At 34.3% G+C, this 24,123-nt stretch overlaps 1 protein-coding gene across 1 annotated transcript; it reads left to right on the top strand.

Moving 5' to 3' along the window:
• Window positions 1-869: 869 nt before the first annotated feature.
• Window positions 870-3,373, top strand: LOC110703441 (wound-induced basic protein-like). Its single transcript, XM_021881251.1, has 2 exons — window positions 870-1,045; window positions 3,120-3,373. The coding sequence occupies exons 1-2, from the start codon at window positions 975-977 to the stop codon at window positions 3,187-3,189; spliced, it is 141 nt and encodes a 46-aa protein (XP_021736943.1). The 5' UTR covers window positions 870-974; the 3' UTR covers window positions 3,190-3,373.
• The last annotated feature ends 20,750 nt before the right edge of the window (window positions 3,374-24,123 follow it).

Raw genomic sequence — 24,123 nt, 5'->3', positions numbered from 1 at the left:
AAGAGTACATATTTTCTTCCTATATTATTACGTCCTTCTGATCTCTAGTCTTATGCCTTTTCTGAGACGTACACTTTCTATGAAGAGTTGACAAGTGTTTGTGTGTATGTGCAGAAGTAAATGGTAAGGATTTGTTTAATTTCTTTGTCAATGGAAAAATGAAACTAGTGAGAATTGAAGGAGGTGTTAACAAAAGTGAGTCAATGAGGTAAAGAACTTAGATGTGGAAAATGATGAGGCGCATATAGACAATACTATGTTTAGTAATTGGCGTTTTTTTTCGCTTTTTCTATTAGGGATTCTTTTTTTTTTTTTTTTTTTCATTCGAGTTTTAATTTAACTATAACTATATGCATGAGTTTAACTCAATATATTTTAAATTACTCTGCAATCATACGAGTTTGCAATGACTCCATTTTATTTGTATATTAAACTTGGAATGCCCTCTTCACCCCACCTTCTTGCAACCTACCTTTTCTTTTGGCATTAATTAATTGTTGAACTGACCTTATCAAAACTTGTTGAATGTTAATTGAACACATTCATCTTGAAATAAAGTTCTGTTCTTTTTAGCTTAAGTTCAGTTCGGCTCCAATCAATTTAGTGCAGTTCAATTCAGTTCTTAGTTTCTTTTTTCATAAAATCAGAATAGGCCCTAAGTGATAAAAAATAAAAATAAATAAAAAAAATTAAAAAAAACATAGTTGATGAGATACTTTCCAGAAATTTTTAAAAGTTAGCTTCAAATGGAACACAATAGGTGAAATGGGCTAGTTGTTAATAAAGCCCAACTCTTGTGAATTAGGCCTAATTAAAATAACCCGACTAGCTTAACCGACTTCAAAGCTCACAATATAAAAACCACCTCGTCGTCAACTAACCGCAAAATTGTCGAATTTTCCAGAAAAAAATTCACAGGAGAGAGAAAATCGCATTTTAGGGTTTCTGAACATCATCTTTACAAATCAAACACCATGATTTACGACGTTAACTCTCATCTCTTCCGTTCCTTCCTCAGCCAGAAGGGTGGTGCTGCTGATAAGAGGTACTCTTTTCTCACTCCTTGATTTTGTTTTTCGATTTTTGGGATTTTTTTTGTCTCTTGTAATCATGTGTTAATCTTTGAGAAATGTAGGTTATAATGGTTTTTGATTGATTGTTATGTTTAAATATGTGGAAGAATTTGATTGAAATGGTGAAATTAGGGTTTTGTTTTCGTTGTAGAAGGATTTAGGTTTTGTAAGGTGTTATAAATGGTGAGGTTATTGATAGTTCATTGAAATGCTAGCTGGTAATCATTCTGTTGAGTAATCTGGGCACCAATGGTTTGTTATAAGAATCACAGGAAATTAGGAGATTGTGTCTTTTTAAGCTGGAAATGTTATTAGGACTTGATGAAAGTGTAGAATTTCGACACGGTGTAGCTGTGTAAATTGACTAATGGTAGACTTGGTGGTGGTCATGCTACTACTAGTGTGAATTCGTCTAACAATGAGATTACATTTTGCTCGTTATCGCGTTCAAATTCGCAAGAAACCAATCATTACTCATATATTGTGAGGAGGAGGCAAGCTGTAATGGTTGTTGGAAATTGTTGAACTTGCTAATAGTTAAATTAAATTTTGATTTGACTCTATTTTTCTAAGGGTTAGATTAGAAATGGATGCTGCGTAAATTTAAATTACGCCTTTTCTGTGAGAGAGTCTGGGAGACAATAGGAGAAATTTCTGACTCTATCATCTTCCCTAGAATTTGATCACATTGTTGCCCATAAAGGTATTAAGGTATCAGGACATACCATTATGCTGAGTTATTTCCACCCTTATACTCAGAATTTCCTTGCTTAAGAATCCCAAGTGCTGTTTTACACTTTAACAATTCTTTATTGACGTGGTCACCCACGCTTTGTTTAATCGTTTCCTGGCTAGGTATCCAGCTAGCTGTTTGTTAAGATTGTGTGATATGACTAATATCTGAGTTACTTCAGGCATGCATACTTTTGGGCATGATGCTTGAAGCCTGCTTTGCGCTTTATAATGTTTAATGTAATTATACAAAGCTGACCTGCTTTGAACATATTGGAGTTGTGTGCTTTTTGTATTGTTTAGTTACTCATGTTTAATCAGTATCACTATCGTTTAGAGCAGAAACTGCTTGCTTTCAACTTTAACTCTGAGAACCTTTTTGTAGTACTGTCATATTGTGTTTTGGTTTGAGGATTTATGAGACATTTGTAGGTATCGTATTGCTTGTCAGTTTCTCAGGTATCCAGTAGTCCTGAAGTTTCTTTTCATGCGTCATGCCTCTGCTTGGGAACTCTATGAGAATATGAGACATTTTTGAAGTTGTATCGTTTTATAAGGCATGAGGTCTAAGAAGGGTTCAAGTGGTTTTTGTATCATGTGGTTCCCCCTTCACAATTTTTTGCAAAACAGAAACCTGGGTTGGTCATTGGTGTTGATCAGCATGCTTTTAGTGTAATATTTGAGATCTCTTCATGCCCAATTATCCATTAGGAAAAGCCTGATATGTTGTGTGAGAGATCGAAATAGGAAGCTGTTCAGTGTAGGTTGACTAGTTTGTTCTGTCGTCTGAAAGATGACATCTTAAATATCTATCAGCCCCTCACTGTTTCTCGTGCTATTTCCTTTTAGTTGTATGCTGAATCCTGAATGCACCTATTGCACACCAATGGTCTATCCGGTCTTCGTCTGGTTGGTTGGGCTAGATTATACTATGTTAATAATGGCTTCATAGCTGATGGGATAGAATTTAAAGGATGATTTATTATTGGGGCTGGTTGCCTGGTTCACCTTTACCAGTGGAAGACATTTCAGGGGTTGGATATGATTTCATTTGCGAGTTTGTGGCTATGTCTTATATCTTCCTTATATTTGATTAATCATTTGTAACTTAGTATAGAGGGAACCAAAGAGTAGTGATTTTTAGGGATATAGAACTTTGGGTTCAGGGATCATTGCTGAATTATTTACTCTGTAGTCTTTAGTCTACTTTCGAGTTGACTGTATTGAGTAATCCGTATTCTATTTCTGGTTAACCCCTACTTTTGTACTCTAATAATACTAAATTTTAACCATGAGTTTTACTTGGACTTGCAGGAAAACAGAGGATAAGCCAAAGGAGCAGAGGCCAAAAGCTAGTGAGAACAAGCCTGTGATGAATGAGTAATTTTTGAGCTGATTGGCGGACAATTGTTTGATGTTAGCATGTAATAGCTGTAGTGACATGAATTGTTCCTTTGTGTAGCAGCTTATAATTTGAAATGGGATAAGAACTTTTAGCTTGTTATTATGTGAGAAAAAGTTCTTGTGAGTTTGTTGATTTTGAAGCTTTTGAATATCTGGTTATTTCTTTCTGTTCTAACTTCTAAGACCCTGCCTCATATAGTCTTATACAATTGAAAAGAGAAATGGTGCAATTATTTAGTAACGGAGAAGGTAAATGATATTTTTAATAGTCATTTTGTTTAACTTTTTAAGTTTAAACCAAAACACTCCAAATCCTTAGCACTGTAATTCTACAAACTTTTCTTTGAAATCAAATAAAAACTTACACCAATATCTACCTATTTATTGCTTGCAAAGTGGTACTTTGTCAGTTGGTTGACAATTAATTATCATTTAACTCTAGTTAAATTTATAAAAGTTTGATAATATATGGAGTATAGATATATATTTTTTAGTGAAGCCGAGTGGCAATCCCCAAAAGAAAGGAGAAATTACAAGGTAATAAATAATAATAATAATAATAATAATAATAATAATAATAATAATAATAAATGACTAACAAAAACAATCATCATATAACTAATATATAAAGCTAAATTTTTAGCCAGGTTACAAGGCAGCGACACTTGAAGTGTCATACCACATTGGATATATTTAAATAGACAAATTGTTAGTTTAGAGTTTTATTTTTGATAAAATACCAATGTTTCAAATATACAAATTGAATTATAATTTTATTTACAAAAATTATTAGATTATTATTTTAAGAAGTTATCATATAAATTTATATCATAATATTTTTTGGAGCGAAGGAAGTAGTTTAAAGTGTAAAACATACCTTTATAATTCATACTAATCAGTTAAAATAAAATACTTCACAATCTAATAAAATTTTATCACTGTGTAGACCTGTCAATTAGGGTCGGGTCATGAGTCTTCTCGGTTGGATCACTTTACGTTACGAGTCAAGAAATGTTCAACCCTTGCCCAAAGTTTTGGATTTGGGAACCCAACGGGTTTTGAACATTTATTTTATTTAATGTATTTTTTTTCTATTTTTTTTATTTTTTTAATGTATTAAATCGAATATTTACACCAATATTATTATTAGTCATTACATGCCTACTAGATAACAAATCGTTTTGTATCAATGATATATTTAAAATTTGATATATAGATTATAAATTTATCTTAAAATTCAATAAATAACCGAGCATCGAAATAAAAAAAGGCGCAATCTTGACCTCCTAAAAAATCCTCCAATAAAAGCTTGACAGTATGAAAGTTACGGAGTAATACAATTTTAATAAGATAATACAGTAAGTCAATTGTATGGACAGTTGTTGTGTTGAAAGGCAAACATATTTATACTTAAAAATACCGTAAAACTATTAACTTGTAATTAGTTGAAACAGGGGGTCATAGGGGTTGATCCCACAAAAAATGTGCTAGCAAGTAACTAAGAATGAGATTCAAAAATCAAAACAATAAAAGAAATGATTGGGGGTAGTTTAAGAAGCAGGAACTAACTCGAACTAGAACTAACAAGAACAAGGATTAGAAATAGTAAAGGAATTTGATATACTCGAAGATTATATATAGAAATCCATCATACATTAGTATAATCCCAAACCTATTACTTAAACCTTTAAAATAGCTTGACTCGTGGAATAATTTCTTTTGTTTCCCTTATTAATACTTAAATCAGATACAACCTTTAATAATTCTAACCAACAAGTAACCTTAATTATTTTCAATTTCTTTTGACTATGAGGGAGAATTTGAATATACATATTTGGCTTTCGAGATCCAAGGCGTTAATCCTTACCTTCTCTAAGGGAACTGGACTCTAATGTACACCTCTTGAGTTACATATTCTCAAGGTTGTCCACATATATCCCAAGGGGCAAAAGCCACATGAATTGAAATACAACGATTATTTTGGAATCCTTACACCTGACAGCAGCCTATCTTTTTGATAGGAAAATTTAGAAAATATATTATTTTAAATTACATATTAATATAATCGAAGTTTATAATATAGTTTCTTTGGATAAATTATAATTACTTTGTGCTACTGTTTCAAATTCAATTGTTTAATTTATCAACTTAACCAATACTTGTAAGTTTACATTATTATTTTAGGTGGTGAAAAATTGGAATCCTACTCCAAATATGAATCCTACTCCTGCCTCCAAACCTACACTAACTAGATTTGTCATAGGATAGGTGTTCATGTCTGTTGTTCTAGGGTAAGCAAGTCATTATTATTGTCGTCTTCAACTCTTGTGTTTGTATTACAATTGATATCTTATTCATTCTACAATTATAATAATTTATTGAATAATAATCATCATCATAATAATAATAATAATAATAATAATAATAATAATTCAGGTAATAGGTCAAGTTTAGGTCACAAGTCAGGCAATTCGAGTTGGGTAATCAGGTACAAGTCTGGATTGACAAGTGCACTTAGTGCACGAAGAACAATGAGAATTAACAAATTACCCCTTCTAGAGCTTATGATTGTGTTGTGAGGCTAATTTCTCATTTGCCCCCATTGAGTAAACCATGCATGTCAAATTGTCAATGATGTCGTATGTTTAAATACATATTACTCCATTAGAGTTAGACAATACAACAATTGATTCGGAATGAAATGACTTAATTAGAGTCGATTCTTGAACCAAGGTTGACTACTTCGAATATGTTATTGAATAAAACTAGGAGTTCATTCGGTAAGGAAAACATCAAAGTAATAGATACAATTTTTTTACGAAATACTTGCGTGACACTGTCTCCCATAATATTATTATTATCAGTTATTCACTTGTTATGTTGCATGCTCGGACATCTGCATGCTCTCTGTTGGAACAACAAGTGTGTAGTGTGTAGTGTGTGAATTTTGTGAAAAACTCAAAGTCCCACATTGGTGGGAAATGAGAGTTTTACTCTCTTTATAATATAGAGAGTGGGCTAAAGGGGTGTGGCCCTTGGGCTACCCACATTTTGTGGAGAGGGAGGACCTATATGGTAAACCATCTATCACACACACGCGCGCCGAACCGGGCCGGGCCGGGTTGGGTTGGGTCGGGTTTATTAAATAAACTTATTTTTTGGACAAGGCTAATTGCGTGATTAGTTCCTTGATTTTTGCTAAACGTTTTTGACTGATTGCATTTGACCGTTTTTATTCAAAACTGATTAATGGAGCGAACTTATGACCGTTTTAATTGCGTGATTAGTGCCTAATTAAACAGCAGCAGTTACGTTGCAATTTTTCCTATAAAAGGCGTGTTGATTTCCTGTTTTTGATACACAAAAAATACGAACAGCAATCTTCTTCTCCTCTCTATTTTTCCTCACAAAAACAAAACCCTCGAGCAGTTTCTTTTCTTTTTGGGTGTTTTGTTGCCCGGTGGTTTTGTGCAGTTCCACCGGTATAATTTCAATAGAGAAAGGCTGTTTTATCCTGGGGAACATCCGGTTTAGTACGAACTGCTTGCACCATTTCAGGGCAGTGCCGTGAATGTTCTAAAGAAAGCGACATAGTCCGCGACTCAGTCTATTTTTCGGTAACTTTGTTCTTACTGTTTTTGTTCCCGCAGTTCCGTTTATAACAATTTTAGAACATCTTTTTATTTTCTTGTTATTCACTTGTTATGTTGCATGCTCGGACATCTGCATGCTCTCTCACTGCATATTCTACTATATACATATTGAAAAAAGGGAATTTAGAAAAGCATTGAGTGCATGGATATCATGTATCCCATTGTCCCTTAAAGCTTACAAAATGAAATAGAGGGTAAATATATATCTTTAGATTTTCGAAGATAATAACTAATACAAAGTAATAAGTTGAGACTTTAGAGATAAATATACTCGTGGCAATGTATTTATTCATTTTTTTGCATTTGGATGACTCAAATTGAGTAATGCAAAACCCAAATGAACAACGAAGTATAAAAATAAACTTGAGTGTAATTTAAAACTTTAGATGTACTCGAAAACATAATGAATATTTACAATAGACATTTGTACATGGGGTAAGAACTTTAAAGAGAAAGTGAGGTAAGTGGTAGTTGGTGCTTATTCATTCATTAGTCAAAAGAGAGTATAACCAGATGAAGGTGCCAATTTTCCAGCTTCAATGACTCAATGGTGAAGTTGCTTTAGGAAGAGCATTTTTATCACTGTGGACATCCACAACAATGATGAATGCTAATGCTGTTATCCAAATTTTGCAGTGGTAACTTTGGTAAGTGAGTGGGCCATTGAGTGGGTGGTTTTCTCAAGCCATTTTGCTTTGAATCTCATGGATTTTTTTACCCTTCTAATTAATTATCATGCCCTAATTTCAACTAATTATTAGATGGCCATGAAAAGAAGTGTTTATCAGCAAAATTTTGGACTTTTAATTCTGGTTTAATTTATTTCATATATAATTATTTGACTTGTAATGATTTGAATTGTCGGATGCCAAGTAATTTGTACAAGATGATGAGATAAGAAAAAACATTTCTTCGAAATGATCTACCATCTCTTTTCTCTTACTAATGACCCGTTTGATTAAATTTATTTTGATTCTTTTCAAATGATAGAAGATTGATAAAATAAATTTAAAAGATTATTGTCCTAAAAACAAATATTGACTCATTTGTTACTATTGACAAGAATTTATACTTTATATCTAATAATCTAAGTATTCATTTGTAACGTTACAACATCAAGCAATATGATATGATAGTAAATTGGTAATCGAAGAGTGAACAAGGCTCTACTAGATTTGCATACATCTAATACATTTTTTCCTAAAGACCATATATCTCATATAACACAAGAATATTTATTAACATATACTTCGTATAACTCAACAAGTAATAAAGTGTGGATAGTTAATAGGGTGGTTACCTCTCCACGCATCTTCAATGTTAAGAAAAATTTAATTATTCGGGTATTATTTATTACATATATGCTTCATTGACAGAACTTCTATGAAAGTTAATCATTTATGATTCTAGATCAACATAATATTGGATTTTATCAAGGTATCATTGATTAGTTGATAGAGAAATATCACAAATTTATCATTGAAGGTAATATTCCTTTTGGTAAAACAAATTAAAAATACTTGTAATTTTCTTGCACCATAAAATATTTCCATTGAGAAAAGTTAAAAGAACAACCCTAAAAAGAAAGGATAAGAAATAAAAGGTAGAAATTAGTCAAACTGAAGAGGACAAATGTCCCATAAGAGAAGGAAACAAAGAAAAACATAGATTTTTACTAATGAGTAAACCACCTCATGGACCAACTAAAAATGGAGGTAAATTAAACAAACATTTGGGACCCTTTTAAAATTAAGAATTAAGAGGTTAGAAACAAAGAGAGCAAAAAAATTAAAAAATAATTAGAAAAAAATAAAATAAATTGGCAAAGCATAAAATGAAATCAAGTATAGCATGCACTAGAGTCGTTACTCATTATTATTGATATTCCATGTGCTAGTGCTACCTTCTTCTTATCAACTTTACCAAACACTTTTTAGCATCAAATCCTTCCATCATTTTCATCCACTCTCTACTCTATTAATAACCCTAAAGTTGTTTGTTAGTCATCTCATCTTTGTAACTCTTCTTTTATGATGATCTATCTTTACTTTATTTCCTTTAGCTTTCAATAAGTTTAGCTATTAATGCAAGTGCATTCTTGGGTACGGTTTTATTTTGGGGCGTAAGTTGTGTAACACATACAAATTAAGTGTTTTAAGTGGTAATTAGTTAGTTAGACAACAAATTGCAAATTATTATTCTTGCTACAACAAACAAGAAAAAGGTAATTTTATTACAAGGTTTTTTATCAGCTAAATGTTAAGTGTATAGCTTGACTCTTACCGAAAAAATTTAGATTATTCTTATGTGACTCTGATTAATCTATAATTAGCACGAAACTATACACCAAAACTTTGAATAAATAAACATTTATGAGACAATATGATTTACAATTTTATATAGCATATGGTATGTAAGAGATTAGTTGATCACCCCTTATATATAAGTTCTTAATTAATCTAGTTGGATCTTCTTATATTATTCCATAGTGCTGAACCATCATTAAGTGACACAAGTATCGAATTATAAGATTAAAGATGATCTCAAACAATATTAAGTTTATTATTAATCATAATAATGGATTAATACACAACTATCCCAACTTCTTGTTGTCATATAATCACTATTTTTTGTTGTTGTGATTAAGGATATGGGATTTTATGTCTCACAATAACTAGAGTACATTATTTTGAACATTATAACTTGTTTCAAATTTGATCATCCTTCTTATTTATTCAAATCATTTGCAAATACTACTAAGGTAAATGTGGTATAGAAAATAGAGTACACTTTGATTTGCATCTTGTCGGACATGACTCCTTTTATATGAATGAAAATATGAAACGAAGCATTAGACAACTCAACGACCTCCATGATTAAGTTACTTTTAGGCAGGATGTGAATTGAAGTGGTTGCAGAATTTTTAGTTTCTTTACATAAGAATTGGGCATTTTTGGGCCTAATAAATTTTTTTAATAAGAAATCATTACGCCAAAGCTTTATTGATTTATTTGTTTGGTTTTTACATACTCAATTAAGATTTTCGTAATTCATAGTCCATTTACCACATCCATACATAAAATAATCAAACAATTTCATTATACGTCATATATGATAATGGGCTTGTTTGGCAAATGGCTGTTGGCGGTTGGCTATTGGCTGGTTCACTTGGCTTGTTTGACCAACTGGAATGTTTTGTTGTTTATAATGGCTTTTGAAATTGGTTGTTAAGCTGAGTGTTTATAAAAGTGTTTGGTAAATTAATTGTTGGATGTTTATTAGATAATTTGTAGGCCAATAAGCCAAAAGCCAACAAAAAAATTAAAGCTACTCAAAGCAACTTATTCATTTTGGCTTAAAAGCCAGTTTTTTTACTGACTTAAAAGCCAATTACCAAACATGGCCAATATGATATAGAGTATGACAATATGTAGTGTATTATAGAGCTGTCAAAATCTGACCCAACCCGAAATACCGACCCAAAGCCGATTATTAACCGACCCATCTAAACCAGAAAAATGGCGACCCAAACCCGAATTGACCCGATCTGAAACCAACCCTAGACCCGAGTTGACTAGAGTATGTGAGACTCGAACCCGAACATGACCTGACTTGGAGATGACCCAACCCGAATGTAACCCATCAATTATTGACCTGAACCGAACCTGACTTGAACCGAAAATGACCCAAACCCGTTTTAACCCGTCAAAACCCAAATTTAACCCGACCTGTTACAATCCCGACTTGTTATTGACCTGACCCAAATCAACCCGACTTGTTATTGACCCTACCTATTACTACCCGACCCAAAAATTCAACCTGATTTGTTACTAACCCGAACCGAAATCAACACGATTTGTTATTGACCGGACCTAAATTCAAAACAAATTGTTCTTGAACCGATTTCAAATCCCCTTAAATTCAATTTAGACCACCTTATTATTGTTAATCAAAGCATTTTTTCTAAGGAGACCAAGTCGGTCCAAGCCAACAAAAGAAAGGAGCATCATTCCCAAATTTAAGAGTTAAATATAGTATATATTTGTTGTATGGTCAAAGGAGATAATTATCTTCTTAATTTATAGACTATAGTTCCCTAGTATGTTTCCAAACATATTATAGTCAAAGAAAATAATTAGCTTGATAAAAATGATAATAATCTATTTAAAATAGTTAGCTGAACCCGAATTTGACCCGACTTGGAAATAACCCGACCAGATTATAACCCGCAAATTATTGACTTGAACATAACCCGATTTGAACCCGAGGATGACCCGACCTGGAAATGACCCAACCTGATTATAACCCGCAAATTATTGACTTAAACCGAACCCGAGAATGACCTGACTTGAAAATGACCCGACCTAATTATAACCCGCAAATTATTAACTTGAACCGAACTCGACTAAAACCCGAGAATGACTCGACCTGATTCTAACCCTCAAATTATTGACTTGAACCGAACCCGAATCAAACCCGAGAATTACCATAACCCGTTTTAACACGTTAAAACCCGAATTAAACCCGACCTATTGTTCACCTAACCCAAATGTAACTTGACCTGTTATTAACCCGACCTAAACCTGACCCAATCAACCCAAAAAGATGTATGACCCGACGTGACCCAACTCAAGCATGACCCAACCCGAATCCGACCCGCATAGGTTACGGCATTAACCCGACCCGAGTTGACCCGACCCACTGTTACTCGACCTAAATCCGACCCGTCAAATTGACAGCTCTATATAGTTCTAAACGACATTATATAAACCCGAGATGTATCCCCTAAAATCTAAAGGCTTTTCGACCCCGAGCATTGAAACCTCCAAAATTTATCAAAAAACGTGGATAATTAGCCTTCAATTTTGGAATTTTTTTACTTTTTTTAACCCGGAAATAAAAATTGTCGAAATGTTTACCATGGTCCCTAATACTCTCTGAGAGTCCAATTGGGTGGGTGGAACCATCCTATTTGCCTTTAAACGACCAATTTACCGGTTTACAACTTGCACCGATTTAATGAACTTAAGCCTACTAAGAACATTTACGACAACTTATAATGATCATATATGGTTCCAAACAACATTATTTGACCCCGAGATGTATCCACTAAAATCTCAAGGCTTTTCGACAAAGGGCTCCGAAACCTCCAAAATTTCATTAAAAAGCATGGATATTACCTTCAATTTTGGAATTTTTTTGACATTTTTTTACCTGGAAATAAAAATTGCCGAAATGTTTACCATGTTTCCTAATACCCTCCGGAAGTCTAATTGGGTGGGTGGAACCATCCAATTTGCCTTTAAACGACCAATTTACCAGTCTACAACTTGCACCGATTTCATTAACTTAAGCCTACCACAAACATTTATGACAACAAATAATGATCATTTATGGTTCCAAACGGCATTATATGACCCCGAGATATAACCCCTAGAATTTCAATATTTTTCGACAACGGGCCCCAAAACCTCCTAAATTTCTCAAAAAGTGTGGATATTAGCCTTCAATTTTGAAATTTTTGACTTTTTTTTTCGCCTGAAAATAAAATTTGTCGAAATGTTTACCATGGTCCTTAATACCCTTCGGAAGTCTATTGGGTGGATGGAACCATCCAATTTGCCTTTAAACGACCAATTTACCGATTTACAACTTCCATCGATTTCATTAATTCAAGCCTATCACGAACATTTATGACAACATATAATGATCATATATGGTTCAAAACAACTTTGTATGACCCCGAGAAGTATCCCCAAAAATCTCAAACCTTTTCGATACCGGGCCCTGAAACCTCCAAAATTTCTCAAAAACCGTGGATATTAGCCTTCATTTTTGGAATTTTTTTGACTCTTTTTCGCACGAAAATAAAAATTGTTGAAATGTTTACCATGTTCCCTAATACCCCAAGGGAGTCCAATTGGGTTGATGGAACCATCCAATTTGTCTTTAAACGATCAATTTAACGTTTTACAACTTGCACCGATTTCATTAACTCAAGCCTACCACGAATATTTATGACAACAAATAATGATCATATATGGTTGCAAACGACATTATTATATGACCCCGAGATGTATTCCCTAGAATTTCAAGACTTTTAAACACCGAGCCCCGAAAACTCCAAAATTTCTCAAAAACCGTGGATATTAGCCTTCAATTTTTGAATTTTTTGCCCAGAATTAAAAATTGCCGAAATATTTACCATAGTCCCTAATACCCTCCGGGATTCCAATTGAGTAGGCGGAATCATCCAATTTGCCTTTAAACGACCAATTTACCGATCTACATTTCTCACCGATTTCATTAATTCAAGCCTACCACGAATATTTATGAAAACATATAATGATCAAATATGGTTCCAAACGGCATTATATGACCCCGAGATGTATCCCCTAAAATCTCAAGACTTTTCGTCAACGGGCCCCGAAACCTCCAAAATTTCTCAAATAGCATGGTTATTAGCCTTTTTTTTTGGAATTTTTTTTTTACTTTTTTCGCCCGTAAATAAAAATTGCTGAAATGTTTACATGGTCCCTAATATCCTCCGGGAGTCCCATTGGGTTGGTGGAACCATCCGTTTTGCCTTTAAATGACAAATTTATTAATTTACAACTTGCATCGATTTCATTAACTCAAGCCTACCACGAACATTTATGACAACATATAATGATCATATACAGTAACAAACGGCATTATATGACCGCAAGATGCATTCCCTAGAATTTCAATACTTTTCGACACCGAGCCCTGAAACCTTCAAAATTTCGCAAAATGCGTTAATATTAGTCTTCAATTTTGGAATTTTTTGACTTTTTTTCGCCCGAAAATAAAAATTGCCGAAATGTTTACCATTGTCCCTAATACCCTCCGAGAGTCCAATTGAGTGGGTGGAACCATCCAATTAGCCTTTAAACGACCAATTTACCGGTTTACAACCTCATCAATTTCATTAACTCAAGCCTACCACGAACATTTATGAAAACTTATAATGATCATATATAGTTCTAAACGGCATTATATGACCCCGAGCATGTATCCCCTAACATCTCAAGAATTTTATACAACAAGCCCCGAAACCTCCCAAAATTCTCAAAAATCGTGGATATTATTAGCCTTCAATTTTGGAATTTTTTGACTTTTTTTCGCCCAAAAATAAAAAATTTCTAAATGCTTACCGTGGTCCTTAATACCCTCCGATAGTCCAATTGGGTGGGTGGAACCATCCAATTTGCCTTTAAACGACCAATTTACCGGTTTACAACTCGCACCGATTTCATTAACTCAAGCCTATCACGAACATTTATGACAATAAATAATGATCATATATGGTTTCAAACGACATTATAGGACCCCGAGATGTAATCCCTAGAATTTCTAGACTTTTCGACATCGGGCCCTAAAACCTCCAAAATTTCGTAAAATGCGTGGATATATTAGACTTCAGTTATGCAATTTTTTGACTTTTTTCGCCCATAAATAAAAATTGCCGTAATGTTTCCAATGGTTCCTAATACCCTTCTGGAGTGCACCTGGCTGGGTGCAACCATCCAATTTGCCTTTAAACAACCGATTTATCGGTTTAAAACTTGCACCGATTTCATTAATTCAAGTCTACCACGAACATTATAGCAACAAATAATGATCATATATGTTTCCAAACGACATTATATGACCCCAAAATGTATTCCATAAAATTACAAGACTTTTCGACACCAGGCCTCGAAACCTCCAAAATTTCTTAAAAGGCGTGGTTATTAGACTTCAATTTTGGATTTTTTTTAACTTTTTTTCGATCGGAAAGTAAAATTGCCAAAATTTTTACCTTGGTCACTAATAACCTCCAGGATTCCAATTGGGTGGGTGGAACCATCCAATTTACCTTTAAACGACCAATTTATCGATTTACAACTTGCACCGATTTCATTAACTCAAGTCTACCACTGACATTTATGACAACATATAAAGATCATTTATGGTTCTAAACGGCATTATATGACCCATAGATTTATTCCCTAAAATCTCAAGGCTTTTCGACACTGTGCCCTAAAACCTCTAAAATTTTTCACAAGGTGTGGATAGCCTTCAATTTTGGAATTTTTTTGACTTTTTTTCGCACGGAAATAACAATTGCCGAAATTTTTACCATGGACCCTAATACCCTCCGGGTGTCCAATTAGGTAGGTGTATCCATCCAATTTGCCTTTAAACGACCAATTACCGGTTTACAACTTGCACCGATTTCATTAAATCAAGCGTACCACGAACATTTATGACAACATATAATGATCATAAATGGTTCCAAACGACATTATATGACCCCTAGATATATCCCCTAAAATTTCAAGGTTTTTGACACCGGGCCTCGAAACCTCCATGATTTCTCAAAAAACGTAGATCTTAGCCTTTAATTTTGGTATTTTTTGACTTTTTATTGCCTGAAAATAAAAATAGCTGAAATGTTTACCATGATCCATAATACCCTCCGGGAGTCCAATTGGGTGGGTGTAATGATAGGCCGTCGTCGAGCCTACCAAAGATAATAATTCCTATCTTAGTCTCACTAACAATAGTAAGGGTAATAAAGGGTCGAACCCAAGAGAGGCGTTGAATCAACCACCGAGTACTACCGTTTAAATAAGCTAAATGAACTCTAAATTGGGTTGGTTATAAGTAACTTCTTCTAATTCAATTCAACTAAGCTAAGAGGAGGTTAACAATATTTAGAGGAATCTAGGGCTTGGGTTATACCACTCAATTTCATCACAAATCACAATTAGCATGCAACAATCAAGGTAAATTAATGGGATAAATTAGGGGAAGTCATCTAAAGCACCCAACTACTCTCTCAAGCTAGAGGGATTACTTGAATCATGAATACAACCTACTCTCGTGGTTACATAGCATAAAACAAGTGTTAAAGCATAATCACGATGACATAAACATTCCCTTGACCGGTAATCCCTATTCTCATGGCATTTCGGGTCAATCAAGCATAAGGGAGCTAACTCAAGTTCATCTCTCGATCCTTCGTTGAGAAAGCTTGGATAAATAGTTCTAGCAATGGCCATATACAAGAACTAAGCAATTAAACCACTTAAGCTCAACTAATTAACATCCCACAACAACCAAATTAGCACATGCAACAAGTAATTAGTGACTACATTGAGGGTTTTGCCCAAACCCTAGAATTTAGAATACTCACAATCCATGGGGGTTAAAACAATTAAAGATTTCAAGCAATTCATGAACAAGTTCAAACTAAGGATTAAGCTAATTAACAATCCAAAACATGCAAGAACTAGCAAATAATTAACAACAAAGTAAAGAGAAGTAGAAAAGATGAGTAAGAAATGGTTACTATGAAGCTTCAAAGTGAGCAACAATGGTGGATTTTGTCTTCCACAATGATTGAATTTGAATGTTTCCAAGCTAATAATTGAGAACTAACTAATGATTTGAGAATTTAATGTTCTAAGACTACAAACTAAGAGGAAAGCTCTAAAAAACTGCCTCTCCTCCGTACAAATGAGCTCAAAGGGGGTATTTATAAGACCCCCAAATAAAAAGGACGGAGAAAACAAGAATCGGGCTTGACTGCAGGTCCGCACGGACGTGCCAGATTCGGCACGGACGTGCAAGCATAAGCACGGTCGTGCCAGATTCGGCACGGACGTGCAGAGGGGGCAGAATTGAGGCAGAACGTACTGCTAAGAATCGAGCAGCTCCGCACGGACGTGCAGATATTGGCACGGACGTGCAGCTACATCTGCACGGACGTGCTTAATTTGGCACGTCCGTGCAGGCCTTGGCAGAATGTTCTAAGTTTCTGGAGCACTCCTACAAGGACGTGCAAGGTCTGACACGGCCGTGCAGCCTCTTCTGCACGGACGTGCCAAATTAAGCACGGTCGTGCAGGCCTTGGCAGCTTGCTGAAACTTTTTGGAACCTCCTGCACGGCCGTGCCAGACCTGGCACGGCCGTGCAGGGTCTTCTAAGCCCTTTTTTCATCTTTTCTTCTATATTGCTCCTTTCCTTGGCTCCTTTCAACCATCATCTTGCTTCTAACCTCGGCTTTGTATCCATGGGCTCCATTTGGTCGTTCTTTTGAACCTAGAATCTCAACAAAAACACCAACAACCCGTGAAGCATAGGATACACAAAAATTGCATAATAATAGAGTAAAAATGAACCAAAACGCAATTTTTATCAAGTAAACTAGGTTCAAAACACCCTAAAATCATATCAAATAGCAAGTTATCATGTAACCATCCAATTTTCCTTTAAACGATCAATTACAGGTTTACAACTTGCACTGATTTCATTAACTCAAGCCTTATATATGTTTCCAATCGACAGTATATGACTCCAGATGTATTCCCTAAAATCTAAAGACTTTGAAACAGTAGGCCCTAAACCTCCAAAATTTCTCAAAAAGCGTGGACATTAGCCTTCAATTTTGGAAAACTTTGACTTTTTTCGCCCGGAATAAAAATTACCGAAATATTTATCGTGGTCCCTAATACCCTCTGAGAGTCCAATTGGGTGGGTGGAACCATTCAATTTTCCATTATAATTACTGGTTTACAACTTGCACTGATTTACCGGTTTACAACGACCAATTTAATTAACTTGCACCGAACCCGACTTGAACCGAAATTGACCCAAACCCGTTTTAACTCGTCAAAACTCGTATTTAAACTGACTTGTTACTAACCTTACCTGAATTCAACCCAACCCGTTCCTAATCCGACCCGAATTTAACCCAACCTGTTACAAACCCGACCCGAAATCAACTCGACTTGTTGTTGACCTGACCCAAATTAAACCAGACTTTTTATTGATCCAACCAGAATTTTACCAGACCTATTACTTACCCGACCCAAAATTTCAACGTTATATGTTACTAACTTGACTCGAAATTAACACGACTTGTTATTGACCCGACCTAAATTCAACCCAAATTATTCCTTACCCGATTTCAAGTCACCTTAAATGCAATTTAGACCACCTTATTATTGTTTATCAAGGTATTTTGTCTAGGGAGACCAAGTCGGTCCACGCCAGTAAAAGAAAGGAGCATCATCCTCAAATTTAAGAGTTAAATATAGTATATTTTTGTTGTATAGTTAATTATCTTCCTCCTTTCTTTTATTATTGCACCACTTGCCTTTTTAGGAAGTTTCACAAATATTGCGCCATTTCCTCTTTAGGAAAAAACTTATTTGTGTTCACACTATAAATACCCAACATACCCTTACTTTTTCACACTTACTTTTTAATTTATCAATATGTCACATGGGTAATTTTGTATTTTTACCTTTCTCTCTCTTACTTTTTTCCACTACCAAAATATTTGTCCCCAACCCCTATGGTACAATAATAAAAAAACGGAGGAAGTATATTGAATTGTCATATATATTATAGTCTAAGGAAATAATTAGCTTGATATAAATGATAATTATCTATTTATAGTTAGTTGAACCCAAATATAACCTGACTTGGAAATGACCCAACCTGATTGTAACCTGCAAACTATTGACTTGAACATAACCCGACTTGAATCCGAGAATGACCCTGTTTGGAAATGACCCAACCTGATTATAACCCGCAAATTATTGACTTGAACCGAACCCGACTTGAACCCGAGAATGACCCGACCTGATTATAATCCTCAAATTATTGACTTGAACCGAACCCGACTCAAACCTGAGAATGACTCAACCTGATTCTAACCTGCAAATTATTGACTTGAACCAAACCTGAATCGAACCCGAGAATTACCCTAACCTGTTTTAACGCGTGAAAACCTGAATGAAACCCGACATATTATTCACCCGACCCGAATGTAACCCGACCTGTTATTAACCCGATCTAAATCCGACCCAAACCCGATAAGAAGTATGACCTGATGTGACCCGACTCGAGCATGACCCAACCCAAACCCGTCCCGCATAGATTATGGAATAATCCGAATTGACCCGACCCGAGTTGACCTGACCCACTCTTACCCGACCCATTTATCCGAATTGACAACTCTAGTGTCTTAATAAAATGTTCTACAAGTATTAACTTTATTTTAAAGTAGTTTTATATGTGTGCTTGGGGATTCTTTTCTCCCTTCTCTGCTCTTTAGAATTGACCTATGAAGTAGCGTTATTTAATTATAAGAAATAAGTATTTAGTAGGTTTTTCTCCTTATTAAAGAAAAAGAAAATACTAAAAATTTATTAGAATTTTCTGAACTTCTTTGAACTTGAAAATGGTCTTATTATTCGTTTTAATCACATTATTACATATTACCCCTTATTTGAACTCATTTGAATTTCATTGTACAATTTATAATCTTATACAAGGAGTAGTAAGTAATACTTGTTTCGGGTATTTTTTGGATTTCCTGGGATACTGGTCACGCTCTCCTGGCAACGAGACGGTCCAACCTGCAAAACAACGAATATTCCGATCAACGAAATATTCGCCTCCGACGATCAAGTCAGTGATCAGAACGGAAAAGGCTAGAGAGAGAAAGTAGAGAGAAGTTGGAGCTATTTAATGCTCTGTTGTTTGTAAATGTCTTAATCCCCTTCCCATCATAAATGATTGGGGTATTTATAGGGGTGGGACTCGTGCCCCTTTCTAGGGTTTGTACCCTAGATTTGCGTGGCGTGATTGGCTGCGCAATCAGTGAATGCCACGTGCTACTCTAGGGCGCCGTTTTGCGGCTTTCGTTGATATCTCTCGAGATTTGGGCCCTGACGTTGTTAGGGCCTTCTGGCGTGCTGATTAAGGAGGGAACACATGCCCTAAACACGTGGTATCTTCTCATGACGACACGTGTCACCCTCTGACTAGGCCACGTGTCGCTACGAGATTGACCTGAGACCTTAAGGGCTTTGAATTGCGTGGCATCTTCCCGTGGTGACACGTGTCATCCTATAACTAGGCCACGTGTCACTATGGGATTGGTCCACGTAGACGAGGTGTTTTTACCCTCAACAATACTATTATGTAAATTTTTTTAAAAAAAATGTGTCGACAAGTAAATGATTACTAAATTCATGTGGATTCACTATTTAAAAACTAAAACCCCGATGGCAAGCGCTTAGATGGTGGTTGATTGGTATAAAGTCATGATTATTACCCCTAATTGTGGCATTTCGGTAACCACCATATGATTTACCACATATTCTTTTCATCTTAAAATTACAAATTAAGGCTATGTTCAATTGAATAGTTCAACCTAGCTAAAACTATAATTACTAGCATACAATAATTTCAATGAGTTAGAATTAGTTTTTTTTTTTGAAACCTAGAATTAGTTTAAAACATATTCAATTAATTTTATTCAGTAAAAACCTACATAAGAAGAGATCAGAATATCATTAGTAATTTTACAGATTTGATGGCAAGACCTTATTTAAGTTTTATTCAGTAAAAACCTACTACCTCCGTTACATATTATTTGCAACGATTAGACATTTTTCCTCTCTACTTTATGTCAAATCGTTGCAAATAATATGTAACGGAGGTAGTACATAAGAAGGAGGCTTTCCAAACGGAGGGTTGAGAGACATATAAAAGTGTCTCATAGGGGCATGTTGGTCATTTTATGTGGAATTTAAATTTTGCCTTTATAGATTCGGTGTTACAAAATACACTCCCAGTGGTACAAAATAAAATTTCTACGGTATATCAAAAATGGTTCAAATGTCTCATTAGACTGTTAAATAATATCATTAGAGATTCACTGGTACAAAATACACTCTCAGTGATACACAATACAATTTCAGTGGTACCTACAAAAATGCTCAGTGGTACAAAATATGATATCAATAGTTGTGGTCCCAATTGTTTTTTGTATTTTTTTGTACGTGAAACCTTTCTGATAAAAAGGTGGGCCCCCTTCCACCCTTTTTTTCACTCTCTCTATCTCTCTCTTCCTTTCTCACTCTTCCTAGTTATAATTTTGTATGTTGTGAGACAATAACACTACATTTATACTTCCTCCATAAGAAGAGATCAGAATATCATTAGTAATTTTATTGATTTGATGGCAAGATGTGACCTCATTTATAGGAGTAATTTTTTCTCCTGCCTAGCTAAAACTAGGGGTGCTGATTAGATTGATTAGCTTGCGAGCAACTCAAACTCGACTCGATCAAAACTAGACTCGAGATGTAAATGAGCACGCATCTCTAACTCGACTCGATAAGCTCGTAAGTAACTCGATAATATGTTTTATTAATATAGAATTTACAAAAAAAAAAAAAAATTATCATTTAAACAAATTTGACACTTTATAAGTGCTAATTTATATCTTCAAAAAGAAAGAGTAAATCTTTATAATAAAGATATATAAAAAAGAAAACAATATAAGTGAACGAAAAAATAAAGGTATATAATTATTTTAAGGGCCAAAACTTTAACGAGTAGACAGTAAGCTACTCGACTCGAAACTTTAATGAGCATAAATTGAGCACATCTATAAATTTTTCGAGTCGAGTCGAGTACCCCTCATCTCGTGATCGACTCGCTCGATTAGCACCTCTGACTAAAATACAAGCAACAAGAAAATCAAAGCCAAAGTACTAATTTGAACATAGTAAATTAGTAATATACTCTAATCCGTAGAATAACTATCTCTATTTTTTATTATTGTGCAAAAAGAAATATTTTTTTCCTTATAATAATACCCTTTTATTGTGCATAATAAGAGTATCTCTTTATTGGAGACACACACAATTGGAGACACACACAAAAAAATAAAAATAAAATAAAATAAAATAAAAATAGAAAAAAATAAAATAAAATAAAAATAGAAAAAAATAAAATAAAATAAGCAGTATAAGAATAAATCTGTTTGGTATTAGAATATGATGCATGGAGGATTGGAGGTGTTATTTACCAAGTGCTACGTACGAAGTATATCTTATGCATGCCCAAGAAGTGTAAGAAAGTTTATTGTTTTGAGTTATCACTCATGGGTAGTTATGTAGCTTATGTTGTTACTCAAGTTAGAACATGTGGTCGAGCAGCTGGTGCTCAGGCTATATTATGATGAAAGCGCCAGGTATTGATTTTGATCCAAAGTAAATCATGTCCTAGTTTCAATTTCCGTTTTTGAGTTTATTATAACGGACTATTATTGGTTTATTAAATGAGATAAGTATTATACTAATATGATACGGAGTATAATTTCTCCAACTCGAGGACTTAGGGCCTGTTCTCATACGTTTATTTTCAGTTCAGTTCAGTTCAGCTCAATTCAATTCAGTCGAGTCCAGCTCCTAATTTCCTTCTCTTATAAAATATTCATTTCAATTCATTTCAGCTGAATTCAGTCAATGAGAACAGACCCTTATCCGTCTCTTTCATAAAGAAAAAAAAAATGAATTCATCATCTCAATCACCAAGATAATATATACTCCGTATTTAACTTTTCATTCCTGGTTATAAAATGACCTAAACGAAGAGGGATAAGATTATGTGTACAATTAAGTCTATCATCAATACTTCTACTCGGATAATATCAATTAAGTCTATCATCAACTCAATCACCTAGATACTTCTACTCGGAGATGAAGAACGATAAAGGCCACTATTTAACTACTCCATAGCTCAACCTCAAGTATACGAGGCGCAATTATGTGCATTATAGGCCATAAAATTGGAGGTCACATTGGCGCCCTTAATACAAGAAGAGATCAAAATGATATATAGGATGAAGGTTTAATCACCTTTGAATTACAATATGAATTTTTAAGGGACTAACTAGTGAATAACACATATTTTTCTTTTATACATTAGATGACAAAAACATTACCTCGATGATGATGCTAACATAACCTTTCACACATTTCTTTTTTATTAACCTTTTCACCAACTATTGTTTTATTTATTTATTTTCACTTATCTAGATCATCACACAATAATCTTTCCAAAGATTCCAGCTACAAGAAGAGACGAGTTGCCAAAACAAAGAAGAAAAAAAAATTGAAATAATCCGGTAATTACAAATAAAAACAAATCAAAATTAGTAGCTATTCCGTAATAAATATTTAATAAGTGCATTATCTGGATTCAGTTACTTAAGCATATGTTCGTAATCCAACAATATTTTATACTTGTATTATGATTAGTACGGAGTATAATAGACGAAATATATATATAAAAATATAAATAATAATAAAAAAAATCAAGTTAAGCCGATACTCTTGTATAAAATAATGCACAAAGCTAATACTCTTGTACTACCTCTGGATTAGGGATGGCAATGGATCTGGACCCGACCCGGATCCGTGGATTCAGATCCGTTTTTCACGGATCTGGGTCTTCAAATTTTGGACTCGACGGAGGTCGGATTCGGGTCCTGCTGACAAAAACGGATCTGGGTTTGGGCCCTAGAGCTGGATTCAGATCCGTGGACCCGTTTTTTTATTTTTCCTATTAAAAAAAAATAAAATTGTTTGTTTTTTTATTAAAAATGTTGATAATGTTAGTAGTGATAAAGATTAACCTTTTCAAGAGATGAATTTTGGATGCTCATATTATATACATCATCGTTGTTTTTTCACTAGCTTATATGTAACATCATATTTTTTAATAGCCAACAACGTAAGTTTAAAATAAATTTTTTTGACCCGAACATTACATTTATTGCAAAAAATTATGCAAAATATATTAGACCCGTTTTGGACCCGGATCCGTTGGACCCAACGGATTCGGATCAGGGTCGGATCTGGATCCTATATACAAAAAGGGATCTGGATCCGGGTCCATCCAGACCCGGTCCAGATCCGACCCGTTGCCATCCCTACTCTGGATCATGTTAAAATATTGTAATATTACATATAATATATTATATGCAACTTTAGGATATTATTTGTGAAATACTGTATAAAATATTGTAAAAATACATATAATACGATCATGAGGGATTACATGTTATATTTCACTTATACTCAGTGTCTCAGTCAATCAGTGATTTATAAAATGGATAAAGTAATCCAGTGACTGAGTATAACAATCATCCACTTTTTCCAATCAGTTAGTTAGCTTCACTCTCTCTCCACTCCCTCTCCTTTATTCACGCCAACAATTCTCACTTCTCTTTCAACTCCTACCATCATCTTCTTCTTCTTCTCTCAATGACCATTCCATCAAAACACAGTCACAACTAAACAAAAAATCAATCAAAACCTTCATTTTCACCATATTTTTCAACTCCTCTGTTTTCCAAACATTCTCCAAATTCAACAACA

Source organism: Chenopodium quinoa, unplaced genomic scaffold, assembly GCF_001683475.1.
Source record: "Chenopodium quinoa cultivar QQ74 unplaced genomic scaffold, ASM168347v1, whole genome shotgun sequence".
In the NCBI taxonomy this organism is placed as follows: domain Eukaryota; kingdom Viridiplantae; phylum Streptophyta; class Magnoliopsida; order Caryophyllales; family Amaranthaceae; genus Chenopodium; species Chenopodium quinoa.
Note: the sequence above shows the minus strand (reverse complement) of the source record. Positions and strands in the feature narration are given on the sequence as shown.